This window comes from Rhamphochromis longiceps, linkage group LG22 (assembly GCF_057381845.1).
Source record: "Rhamphochromis longiceps isolate RC_006_pf linkage group LG22, R_longiceps_female_GT1.1, whole genome shotgun sequence".
NCBI classification, from domain to species: Eukaryota; Metazoa; Chordata; class Actinopteri; order Cichliformes; family Cichlidae; genus Rhamphochromis; species Rhamphochromis longiceps.
The window spans coordinates 10,380,466-10,393,548 of NC_140577.1; the positions used below are offsets into that span (position 1 = coordinate 10,380,466).

The 13,083-nt window shown below is 40.3% G+C and overlaps 1 protein-coding gene across 1 annotated transcript in view; it reads left to right on the top strand.

Annotated features, from left to right (window-relative positions):
* epha10 (EPH receptor A10) overlaps window positions 1-13,083 on the top strand; it is a 168,425-nt gene that overhangs the window by 131,331 nt on the left and 24,011 nt on the right. Inside the window, exons 6-8 of the mRNA XM_085395208.1 lie at window positions 2,662-2,786; window positions 6,510-6,783; window positions 8,710-8,818. Coding sequence (XP_085251334.1) covers window positions 2,662-2,786; window positions 6,510-6,783; window positions 8,710-8,818 — 508 coding nt within the window. The remainder of the gene's footprint in view (window positions 1-2,661; window positions 2,787-6,509; window positions 6,784-8,709; window positions 8,819-13,083) is intronic.

Consider the following 13,083-nt stretch of genomic DNA (forward strand, 5'->3'; position numbering starts at 1 on the left):
GGGTGAAAATGCCTTGTTGATGTCAGAGGTCGGAGGAGAATGACCAGGGTTCTTTACATTACATCCAGGATATACAGAAGAGTATCTTTAAACCCATGTCTGAACACATCAAACCTTAAAGCAGCAGAAGAGAGAAGAACAAGAAGAAGCTGAGGCTAGGCCAGGAGAAAACACCATGTCACAAAGATCAAATCATTTCCAGCTTGCTTCCCGAAAATGACAATGAGTTCCCGATACTTAAATAGCCTCCACAGTCATCAAATTTCCAGTAGAGCTTTCTGGGATGTGTTGGAAAAGGAGAGTCGGCTGACAAATTTGCATCAAATCTATGTGATGCTGTCATGTCACCAGAGACCAAAATCTCTGAAGAGTGTTTTCAGCATTTTGTTTAATCCAAACTATGGTTTGAAGAATTAAGGCAGTACTCAAGGCAAAAGATCCTCCTATCATGTTCTAGCAAGGTTTAACTAATACAGTGTTCAGTGAGTATTAATGTCTTGGTGATACTACTATTACTGCTACTGCCTGTCACACCTCCCAGGGTATGGGCCGCCAAAGGTAGATCTCCAGAGATTTCTGTCCTGGGCCGTTCTTAGGTGGGTCCAGGTGTAGCCCATCATTTTTGCTTCTGCCTCGAGGTGTCCTCTCCAGGAGTTTCTTGGGTGGCCTCTCTTTCGCTTGCCTTGGGGGATCCACCTGAGAGCTCGCCTGGTGATGTTGGTTGGCGATGTGCGTAAAGCGTGCCCTACCCAGCACCATCTTCTCTTCCTGATTTCTTCCTCTACTGGGAGTTGACAAGTTATTTCCCATAGTTTGATGTTACTGATTGTGTCTGCCCAGCGAATGTGGAGAATCCTTCTGAGACGGCTGTTGAGGAATGTCTGGATTTATTTGGTGTGTTGGTGATAACTAGTGTTAATATCACTGAATCCAAGTAAATGATTCTTTTGTATTAAAAAGAAAAAAAAATCAATTTTTGAATCCTTTTTTCACACTAATAGTCTCCATATGGCCCGGATTTCCCTCTTTCAGCTTGATTGGGCAAAAATAAAACGCATCTATGATTGCAGTGGCCATTGGCAAACTTGACATCAGCCTATACACACATATGGATATACATCCTTACTTCCAACATGAAACAAAAAGTCACATAGTTATCACGAAGAATGCATTATACCTGTGTTAGCAGCGACATAAAAAAATGACAGATGGAGGTGGACACTGAGAGAGAGCAATGCTGACAGATTGCCTTTGATCTGCTGCCTAAAATGACTATTATCCTGCTGTTTGAGAGGAGGTCGTGCATGTGTATATGTGTGCAGTATTTCATGTGTTCACGTGTGAGTGACAGACAGAAAATATTCATTAGTGTAGCCTTTTTCGAGGAGCAATAAGACAAACTGATGGCTAAAGGTCAAGGAGGAGATAAGGAAGAAATGGACCTGGAAAGAACTGAATCGGTAACTATTGTCGGAATGAATTAAGGTTAAAAAAAAGAGCAAGCACTACAAAAGGGAAGTAAAATAAACCACAGAAAATATGGAACTTAATTGGATATTTTTGAATGCTATTAAAGGTATTGATGTGCATTTAAGTAAATGAAATCTAGAAATCCCCCTCGTAAACTTCTCTGCCACTTCCTTCACCCTGTCGCCCAGCCTTAATGGCACCACTCCTTCCTAACATAAAGGCCTTTTAAGCTAAATACACCGCATAATTTTTCTTAGTATTTTTGACTGGCAACCCTTTTTGCAACTTCATTACACATGGTATAATTAGCCGTATAATTAGCACTTAAGCAAGAGTGGGTGGTGTTTGCTGATTATCATACTATGCGCAGCCTGTCATTTGTTGACACAGAATCAAAGAACTAGTTTTTCATCAGTAATGAGAGTGTTTGCTTTGTGAGCAACTGTCATTATGCACTGCATCTAAATTTGGATGAGCTTTGAACAGAATCATTCCTCATGTATTGCACTGGCGTGATCAATAAGAGCCAAATTATGTGTCAGGCTAAATTCCAGTGCAGTTTTCTGGATTCAGTCTGAAAACACTGAAGTGAGGTCAGTTTAATTAAGAGACCTGGAGAAGAAATAGAAAGTTAAGATTAAGAGTGCCTCTGTCTGTTTGTCTTGTGTCAATAAAGACTTGTCACTCAGCCCATATTGGTATTGATATATTGTCAATCCCGATGTACAGGATCTGGGAGCTGTTCATTCACACACACACACACACACACACACACACACACACACACACACACACACACACACACACACACACACACACACACACACACACACACACACACACACACACACACACGGAAAGAGGGAGACAGCCTTCGTCTACTCATGGGCAGCTACCTGCTTTGACATGTTTTAGCTTCAGTATTTAATCTCTTACCTCTCATAGTTTATACCTGACTTTCCTATGAGCCCTCTCATGCAGACATTTTCCCTCTCTTCCTTTTGATCTGGAAATCCACTCAGGTGTACTATATATAAGTGCCTGCTTCTTCTCTCTAAGAGAGTTGATGGTACTCCTTCTTTAACCTTTGCTCATTGAGTCAAGGTAGACATCATAGTTGTAGCCACTGTATTTTCACCATACCTAAACTCAGCTTTCTCCTCTTTTTTCTCGCCTCCTTTCCCTCTGTAGCACCATCTCTTATCAGCGAACTGCGAGCAGAGAAGATCGAACAGAAGAGCATAACCTTGGTGTGGAGAGAGCCCTCTCATCCCAACAGCAGCCGGACTGGATATGAAGTCAAATACTATGAAAAGGTATATGTGCTGTTACTTCATCATAAATATCAGCTGAATTCAGTCTTATTTGTAGAGGAGGGGGGAAAAAAACACAAGTTTTACTGAAGAAAGTGGAAAAACTCCAGCAGAATCATGCTCTGGGAGGTTGGCCATCTACTTTCACTATGTGGGATGAAGGAAAAGCAAACATGAAAGACGTGCACAGAGGACACGGCAAGCAATATAATAATAAATGCCCTGCAGGTTTGTTGGGACAGTAACTGCAGATCAGGAACATGCAGCTCCAGAGCCTGAGACAGATAAGATTACTATTAGATATGCACAGATCGGTGCAAAGAGAGAGAGGAAAGACTTAAAGGTACCAACTATAGTGGAAAGAACTCACAAAATGAATGACATGCATCATATGGAGTCCCTCAGAAGTCCGTTGTTTTCTGGTGACTTTCTGATGCCCAACCAAATTTTCTAAACCCACTCCTCACTGCAGTAAAGCTGCGGTAAACTTTCATTTCTCTCGTGTTTGCTTGATATAAATAGCATTCAGCAACTCACTGGAGGAAAAGTTCAGCACTCTGGAGGTTCTTTCTTTGCCATTAGAATGAAGTGAGATATGTTCGTGGCTGATATTAAAGATCAAATTTACTTCTATAACAGGTTTATCAATATTAATAGCAAGAACAAGCAGTACAGAACCTGCTGTACAGAACAGAGTGCAGATAAACAGGGAGGCCGTGCCACTATAATAGACGTGTACCACACAGCTCTAACAGGCTTATGTTTCATGTTCATGTCTTATATTTTTTTATTAGTTTTTATTATTATTTCATGTTTGACTTTTTGTTTTTTAAACTAGTTTAGTTTCAGTTTTCAGAGATTTTCTTGTTTCAGCTGTTTGAGCTGGAGGTATATATGAAAAATCAGTACAGGTATTACAATAATAATCACCTCCATCAATGCCTTATCAGGCAAGTTGTAATAAAATTTACACCAAACCAACAAATATCAAAACTCTATATTTTTGTTTTGTTTTAAGATTTTTCCAAGTTCTGAAATCATTTCACTTGTGCTTTTTTTGATCTAGATTTTATTTGTATTTTCGTTACTAATTTTCTTTTTCACATGTACTATAATAGTACCATTGTATTGATGAAAGGACATTAAAGAGCTACTCTGAGAGGTCAAAATTATTCCCACAAAAGCCGAGATTGCTACATTTTAACACTCCCTACAGAATCACAGAAGGCCATATGTTCAAATGCAACCATTTATTGTTTCCAGAATTTTTTCAGAGTCATTCATAGCCCAGTTAATGTATAAATGAATATCTTTATTAATTTTTTTTTCTTTCATGAACACACGCTGTAATTTCATCTGCCGTGTCACGCTCATTTGCATAGCATAGCAGATTGCGACTAGTCTTTACAGTAAATCTGTCGTGGACATAAAATGACAGCTGTCACACTCACACTTGTCTATTTTCACACACTGTGTTTTCTGGCAATGCCAGGTCTTTGTGTTTGGCTGTGGCAAGCTCTCACCAGTTTTCACATTTTCTTCTCTTCCCTATGCTTCATCATATTTATTAAAGCTCCGCTCCTTGCTGCTCTACTCCCAGATCTTTATATGAAAAAAGAGAGACGGGAACAAATCTAGAAGAGAGGTGGGTGGGGAAAGATGCGGGGTAAAGAAGAGGTAACAAGAGGAATATTGTGGTGTACTTTGAAGGGATAAAAAGCTTTTGTGGTAACAGATAGAAAGAGAGGGGTGAAGAGGGTATTTGAGACAGAGGAAGATGGGGAAATGACTTGTTGGAAATATGCTTGTAAGACAGCGATAGAAAGAAATGAAAAAGCGCTTAGTGGGACTGCGTGTAGGGGAAGAAAAGCAGAATGTGGGAAACAGATGAGTAAAGAGAATTTAAGTGATAGAAGGAGTATAACTGACAGTAAGACAGGAAAATTGTTAAACAGCCATGAAATGAAAAGGTAATGCAGAAACCCGATTAAAGTTTAAGAAAGAAAAGCTTTGTTTAGTCAGCATGTTGCCTCTTTCTTTCTTTGTCTCTTTTACCACAGTGCACAGTCATCGTCTGAGCCCACATGGTGTTTAATGATATTTTAAAATCACTTGTTTAATTTAATGATTTGTTAAACATTTAAAAAATTGAACTATTTAAACTTGTAATTTGAATAATAATTAGAAAACATTATTGACAATAAGAACGATTAACACTGTTAATGACTAATGATGATTAATTCGGTGTATTCATTACTTGACTTTGGAAAGTGTCAGCTCAGAGTGCTGTTGTTGTTGCGCGCTTCAGATCTACATAGACTCCCAAAATTTTCCTCTTCAGTTCTCTCCTGTCAGCTCTTGTCACATAGCTTAGCTCACTCTGCAGGGTACGCTCATTATGCAGCAGCAACTGTTCTGTTTCTCAGTTAATCTCTTTTTATTTCAGTGTGTGTGTGTGTGTGTCATTCATCTAACTTTTCTGCTGTCTTTATTTCCTCCTCTGTGTTCACAAATGAACAAAACAAAGAGATGTAGCAGCTCTCTATGTGGGCACGGTGGCTGCTTTATTCACATCATAATGCCACAATAATACCATAACATACGGATGCTTTGGGGGATTTTTTTTTTTCCCCCATCACGCTCAGATAGGCTTTGTAGCATGCTAACATTTGCTACTGAGCTAGGCTAAAGCTGATGATGATGTGATATGTTTTATTGCTACTTTTTTTCAAAAAGCTCCATATAAAAATCTGACCTGCCGACCAAGATTAAGCTTAATAAGAAGCTTTTGGGAAGTCTAAGGAGCTTGGAAAGAAAAGCATCTGGACTTCTTTAAGTTGCTTGAAGACGTTTCACCTCTCATCCAAGAAGCTTCTTCAGTTCTAAGGTCAAATCATGGAGAGGCCCAGATTTAAGCCCTATAGGAGTGTCCCCCAAAGAGGCACAATGGACCTCCTATGGAACTGAACTGAAGAAGCTTCTCGGATGAGAGGTGAAACGTCTTCAAGCAACTTAAAGAAATCCAAGCTCCTTAGACTACAATGACCTTCACACACACGCTTTTGGGAAAAATTCCATTTTCATAAAAACCATCAGATCAACTTCATGCAGATGCTGCACAAAGTCAAGGAGTCGCCAAAAGCTTTAAAATTCATTGTTTGGGAACCAGAATCCGTGTCAATCATGGCAGACTTCTTATACTTGCTGTTTTAAATGGAGATGTTTTGCAAATAACATGCAAAACCAAGTATATTACAAAGCAAGTGTTGCAATTATTTGAATGTGTTACTCACTCAGCCCATTTTTCTGCATTGTAGAAGGTGTCACTCATTCTCATCAACAGATGAGCACCATATTTGTTTTTCTAAAAACTTTACACGGAGTCGCACTGTTACTGCCTTCTGGAATTTTTATAATTTATTCCCAAAGCAATGAGTAATGCTCCCTTATTAAAAGCAAGTTAAAAACTCCTAACTCGACGTGCCAAACTGTCTGACTCTTTGAAACACTGTCTCAATAAATGAAACATTACCGAAGCCTCTGATTTTGTTACAAAGTTGTCTTGCACATCTCCCAGAATTACAAACTGTGCCTCGGAAACGAATGATCCCTCTCACAAATGAATTCCTCCTACACGTCTAACTCCTCCACCTCTTCCTCTCCTGTTTCTCTCTTTTGTTGTTTTTTTTCCCTCCCTCTTTCTCACTTCTCTTTCGATCTCTGCAGGAACAAAAGGATCAGAGTTATTCTACTGTGAAGACTGCCGCCACACGGATCAGTGTCAACAACCTTAAGCCCGGCACCACATATGTCTTCCTCATCCGCCCCTTCTCAACACCAGCTCCTTCCTCAGCCTTGTCTTCTTCCCCGCTCTCATCTTCCTCCTCTACGTCCTCTTCCTCTTCTACATCATCCTCCTCTTCATCCTCATCCTCGTCCCCGCCGCCCATTGATTACGGGGCGTACAGCACTCCCCTGGAGCTGCAGACACTTGGCGAGTGTGAGTAGCAGTTTTATTCCTCCTCCCCCTTCCCCTCCTTGATTTCTCTCCTTTCTCCCCACTCCCTTCTCTTAGACCAGGCAGATTGGGTAGGCGTTCGGTGCAGGCACCTGGCCAGCCCACACAATGAGGCGTGCTGCTAGTGAGACAGATATGGGATGTGACTGTGTCTAAGATTATGTGTGAAGATTCAAGATATTAGCAGTAAGCCGTGAAATGTTTCTTCTTTGCGCCTGTTGATATAGTGTCCCTTATGCCACCTCAGGGTTTGGCTGGTATCCTTCTTGTTTCTTGCCTTGTACTTTTCACAAATATATTTTTTTCAACCATTGTATTTCTCCAGGAAGAGGAATGTTGAGAATTTATAGTATTATAGCGGTGTTGCTTCGCACCAGAGGGGTGCATTACTTTTGCAGAAACCTTTATAATGTGTGATCGAAACGTTTTGTGATTCCTTGATACAAATTTAGGCCCTACCTCCAGCACTCTCTGTGCTCCTAATCTGACCACTTGCAATTGTGACTTTATCATGGACCTCAAAATCGCATCTAGCTGAAAAATTAATCTCCGTATCAGAATGACTGACCATTGTCCAAGCTCTAATACAGCGAATTAGATCAGGAGTTCAGTCGGCACCATTAGGTGTCTAAAGCCTTGATTATACTCCGTTGTGGACACGGACAGCTGGAGACTCGATGACCGGGAAGCCATAATATCAATTCTCTGCTGACAAGTCTGCGCGGTCACAAAAAAACAGCCAAGCGCACAGACATCTGCACCGACCTTCGCGCTTCCCGTGTTATGACGACATTTTGTCACTCAGACCGAGCAGACCCGAGTGGACTCGTGGACGTGGAAAATATAACTGAGGCTTAAGGCAGAAAAATTGACACGAGTGATGTGAACTGTGCACATGCCATCATGCACCCTCTCACAGCGTTAAAACAGCTTCTGTCTTAGCCTCATACAAGTTTCTCCTCTTAAAAGAGTTTTGACACAGTAGACACAGTAGAATAGATTCAAATGTGTGAGTGGCTAAAAGCGGTGCTGACGTGCACGAAGACACTTCTTAAAGGTTTTGGCTGGCTGTCCAATTCAAGAAGTTTGTTTTTGTTATTCGTGGGTTCATAAAATCGCCCCACATACTGCATCACCAACTAACAAATCATACAGCTTATTACATTTATCTGTCAATTAACTTTGTGTGGGAGACGGTGAATATTAATCAACACTGACATTTAAGCCTAAACAGCTTGGAATTGTGCTTCCCACTCAGTTAAGAACTGACCAAATCATGCATTACATGCACGAAGGTAAAGTAACAATGAAAACAAAGGAAAGAAACTGTAGGAAAACACATCTCAACATGTCGTCCTGTCAACCTTAAACCTGCAATAAAAGCTTGAAAATTACTGCATTGTTTGTGGCTGGATGTTTGACTCTAACTGTGCTTTAAGGTGTAGTTTAAACTAAAATGCAGTTTGGATAAGTAACATGTTCATGAGAGGAACCAGGTGTAGGTAGTGTAAGAAAACAGGATGTAGCAGGCGCCCACTGCAACACAGACGGGTTCAGCGAGCTCTAAACATTTGAAACTAACATGGATGAGAAATATTTAAAATATGAAAATGTGCATAATTGTATGTCAGCTGATACACTAGAGTATAAAACAGCATCTAGAACAACTACTCAGTGACTGTAAAGATGAGGCTGTTCTGTTGATGTCAGTGCTTCTTGTTTACTAAAGCAAAAAAGATTTCTTCATAATTTGTCCTCAGCTCGTGTTCTTCTTCAGCTGAATGTCAGCAAGATCATGTGCACAAATGTCCCTGTGATTCTTTCCTAGGCTCATAACTGCTACTTATGTTGTTCGGTTAAGGTGTGTGTGTGTTTATATGTGTAATAACTACGTTTTGTTATTTGCAGTGGCACTGGCGTCCAGTGAACAGAATCCGGTGGTGATCATTGTTGTCGTGTCTGTGGCTGCCCTCATTATGCTGCTCTCCATGGGAGCTGGACTGCTCATCTGGAGGAGGTAGATATGAATATACTGATGTAAACATGCACACAGTAGATTAAGTCCCTAGCCACTCCCTATGGTTCGTGAAGGCCTTCCCAGATTTTAGTATCTTTTTACACACTTCGTACGCATCATAGACTCGGCTGCATATTAAGTTAACCATCACATGCAGCTCCATCTTAATCCAGATTATAGTAATCTGTCTGTAAGAGAGGATCCTGTAAAAGGACCATACATTAACAGTGATTCTGCGTTGTGCAGCCACGCTCACCATCGTTTAATATGCAACATAAAGACATCAGCTTGATAATGGCGCTGTCCGCACCCGGGGGAAAATGTTGGCAGGGTCAAAACCTTCTTTGATCATTTTTTTGGCTCGAAGTTCATAGTTCTTTGCTCTCTAATTAGTTTCCACATAGAGAAATGGAGCTGTTTAAAACAGCTGAGATGAAAGGTTTAGGTAGTGTCACTTGTATAACGGCAGACACATGGTTTGCAAAGTGATTTCGCTCTACCTCTTGGGTTTACACTGAATCAAAGGGTCTTTTTTTAACGTTGTTTTATAATGAGAGTGGAACGTTCAGCTTTATTACTCTACCTTTTTCAGTAAGGATAAAAAACTGTTAAACTGAACTAACGTTTAACCTTAAACCAAAATGACTCACAGCTAATGCAAATTACTCTACTCTTTTTCTGCATATTGCTCAGTTTAATTAAATTCAATTTTTGTTTCAAATTATTATAGTTATTATTGTTACTTATTTATTTATTATATTCTGTTTTCTTTTAGTACAGCTGGGCTTAAAGTGGCAGTCTGGTACAATTAGGTTCAGTTTGGGTCATTTTTAATGACGCAATTTAGATAAGATAATTGTTATGATGGAATGTTTTTAAAAAATTGTAAAGTGGGGCATTGTGAGCATAGGTGTTTAAGTAATTAATTGGACTTTTAGTCCTCAGGTGATTAGTAGATGTTGCTGCACATTTCCCTGCAATGACTACATTGGTGCCACAGGCTCATGCATTGCAATATATTACTAAAGACAATGTAGGCAATCATAATAACTGACGAATACATATTAACATAACTTGCCAGACTTGAGTGTCTTGACTGTTAAACATTAAATGATTTTATGATATGGAAGCTGAATATCTTGTCGTGTAGTTACATGTTTTATTCAGCTGAGCAGACAAAGGGAGTGAGTGGATTTCTGCTTGTTCCAAACATTTTGCTCTTTGACTCATGCCCAACTCTGAATTCTACCATCTCACCTCAAATACGCCTACACAGTAACACACAGACTCGCAACTCTTACTGTACTCTCAATCATATATGCAGCACATGAGTAGAGGGCAAATATCTATTCCCACACAGTACACATGCACGCATATGTTTTTTTCTTCTTCCATTTGGCTGCAATTCAACTGTTCAGTCTGTCCAGCGAGATTTTCCAACACATTGTGCAAAGATTTGTCTGTATAGCTTTTGTTCATCCTCTTTTCTTTCTCCGTACACACACACACACACACACACACATACACACACACACACGGATACACTGATCTTCACTGAAGCTGCACTCTCAACCATACAAAGTAAAGTGGGCTTTTTCCACAGCTACACTCTCTGTATGTGTGTATAAAGAGGGGCTGTGTTATAGACACCACGACCAATTCAAGATCCAGACAAACGGGGCAATGATGGATTCAGCTGGGCGAAAAACTGGGTCCTGTTCATTCACAGCAGCGTCATACACATTGGTGGATATCAGTCAAACATTTTTAAAGGAAAATATAGGAATGGATGTACAAACATTCGCAGACATAGTCAAGTGAAGACAACAGCACTGTAGTAGGAAAAGCATAAAATTCAACAAGGTGCTTATTCTCAGTAGACACATACTCTGACACACACACACACAGCACAAGTATTTAAATAAATTCTTGCTTTGAGGAAGGCAGCATCATGCCCTTGTGCACAGCATCACAGTGAATAATAATGGTTATCTTACTCTTTTATTTCCATCACTGCATTCATTGCAAGTGGTCTCCATTGTTCATCGCTGCTGGACCATTAACTAGCTCTTCATGTTTTGCATAGAGACAAAGGGAGAATGGTGTGATGCCTCAATTACCATGTTCGTGTTCGCAAAGACAGCCAGCTTACAGCTATGGCTGGAGGGTCTCAGTTACATCGATCTGCCTGTTCACACAGACACATGCAAATGAGTTCCACTGCACACACATAAAGGCATGGATGGACACTGGCAGCGAAATGCATTTATGGCACATCACATTTATGGATGTGCCCTTGATGCTATGCACGGTCCTCAAACCTACTTCATTTTTCACTTTTTTTTTTTTTTTTTTTTTTTTGAACTTTTAATTGCAGAGCAGGAAAACAGCAGTCACCAGCATATACATACACAGGACAAAGATGCATCTACATGTATAGCAGGACGTGGGAGGCAGAAAGAGAAAGCCAACAGCAATATTAATAAACAATGAAAAAGGTTAACAATCGTCCCTTTGTTGCCAGGCTAAATCCCGTAAGCCCGATTTCAACCTCTGAGCAGAAGGAGTGTTCAGGTGGGCCAAAAAAGGGTCCCATATGCGATAGAAAAGGAAAGGTTTGTCCTTAAGTGCTGTAGAGAAGGCTTCCATTGGCATGATACATATCACAGACTGTAGCCACTGGTTGACAGATGGGGCCTTATCAGAAATCCACAGTACCATAATGCACTTTCGAGCGTAGTGCAGCAGTATGTGAAGGAGATCTTTGCTGCGAAAGCCGGCAGGTAGCTCATCGTTCAGTCCTAACAGGCAAGTCCTTGGACCCAGATGCAGTCGGCAATTAAATATAGTACATAGCTTGTCTATAAGTGATCTCCAAAACTGTAGAATAACAGGGCAGCTCCACAGACAATGAAAAAAGGAACCAACAGCAGACTGACATTTGTTACAGAGATTAGGCAAAGCTGGATACATTATGTGTCTCTTCTCGGGTGTAATATAAAGCCTATTTATAAGTTTAAACTGCCTTTCCCAAATAGAATTAGATGCCAAGGCTTTAAAAGGACGACAACACAACTCATCCCAAGCTTCAGCATCTATAGCGCCTACGTCTGATTCCCATTGGCCCTTGATTTTGTTAGAGTTATCCATTCTAAGATCAGAGAGAATGTTATAAATCTTTTTAGTGATACATTTTAGTTGGGTAGTTTTTACCATGAGTGATTCTATAGGAGAAAGACCAAACCCTCCATTCAAATCCTTCAATTTAGAAGTAATATAGTGCTTTACCTGAAAGTACTTCAAAAAATCCTTATTGGTCAGACCAAACTTGCTTTTCAGTTGATTAAAAGTAAGAAGAGAGTTCTCATGAACAAGATCACCCACTGTATTAATCCCTTTTTGAGACCAGTCCGCAAAACCAGCCTGAAGACCAGGTAAGAAGTCAGGGTTTTCATGAATAGGAGTAAGAAGGGAGAAACAATTATAATATCCTTCCAGGCGCCTGACTTTGCGCCAAATAACGAGCATATTCTTTAGCACCATATTATCTTGTGTTAGAACTGTGGCTTTACCTGAGGAAATATATAGCAGGTTCCGCAACGGAATGCCCTTTAAAGAAGCGGACTCAGCGCTGAGGTAAATGGAATCCGGATCGTCCATAAACCATTCTGTAAGAAATTTAAACTGTGCAGCCAAGAGGTATTGTGGGAAGGAGGGAGCGGCAAGACCGCCTTTCTGAACAGGCAAACACAGAAAACTGTATCTCAGCCTAGGTCTTTTCTTACGCCATATAAAAGAAATAATTGAACCATTTAATTTTGACAAAACCTTTTTGGACAGAGCAAGCGGTAACATCTGGAATAAATACAAGAGGCGAGGGAGGATATTCATCTTGACCAGATGAATACGACCTAAGAGAGACAGAGGGAGGCTGCACCACCTACCCAAATCGCGATTGATGGTCTGAATTAAAGGGGTGTAGTTCAGACTATACATTTCTTTTAGATTCGGTGAAATCTTTACCCCTAAATAAGTGAAACCGGAGGGAGACCAACGAAAAGGCTGAGAAATGTTTGGATCAACCTCATTTAGAACAGAGAGGGGCATAGCGTCACTTATAGAAAAATTGATCTTGTAGCCTGAGAAGGAGCCGTATTGGGAAATTAACGCAACTAATCTAGGAATTGAGTGAGCAGGAGAATTTAGAAAAATTAAGACGTCATCTGCATAAAGTGAAATCTTATGTTGAGAATTGTTCAAACAGA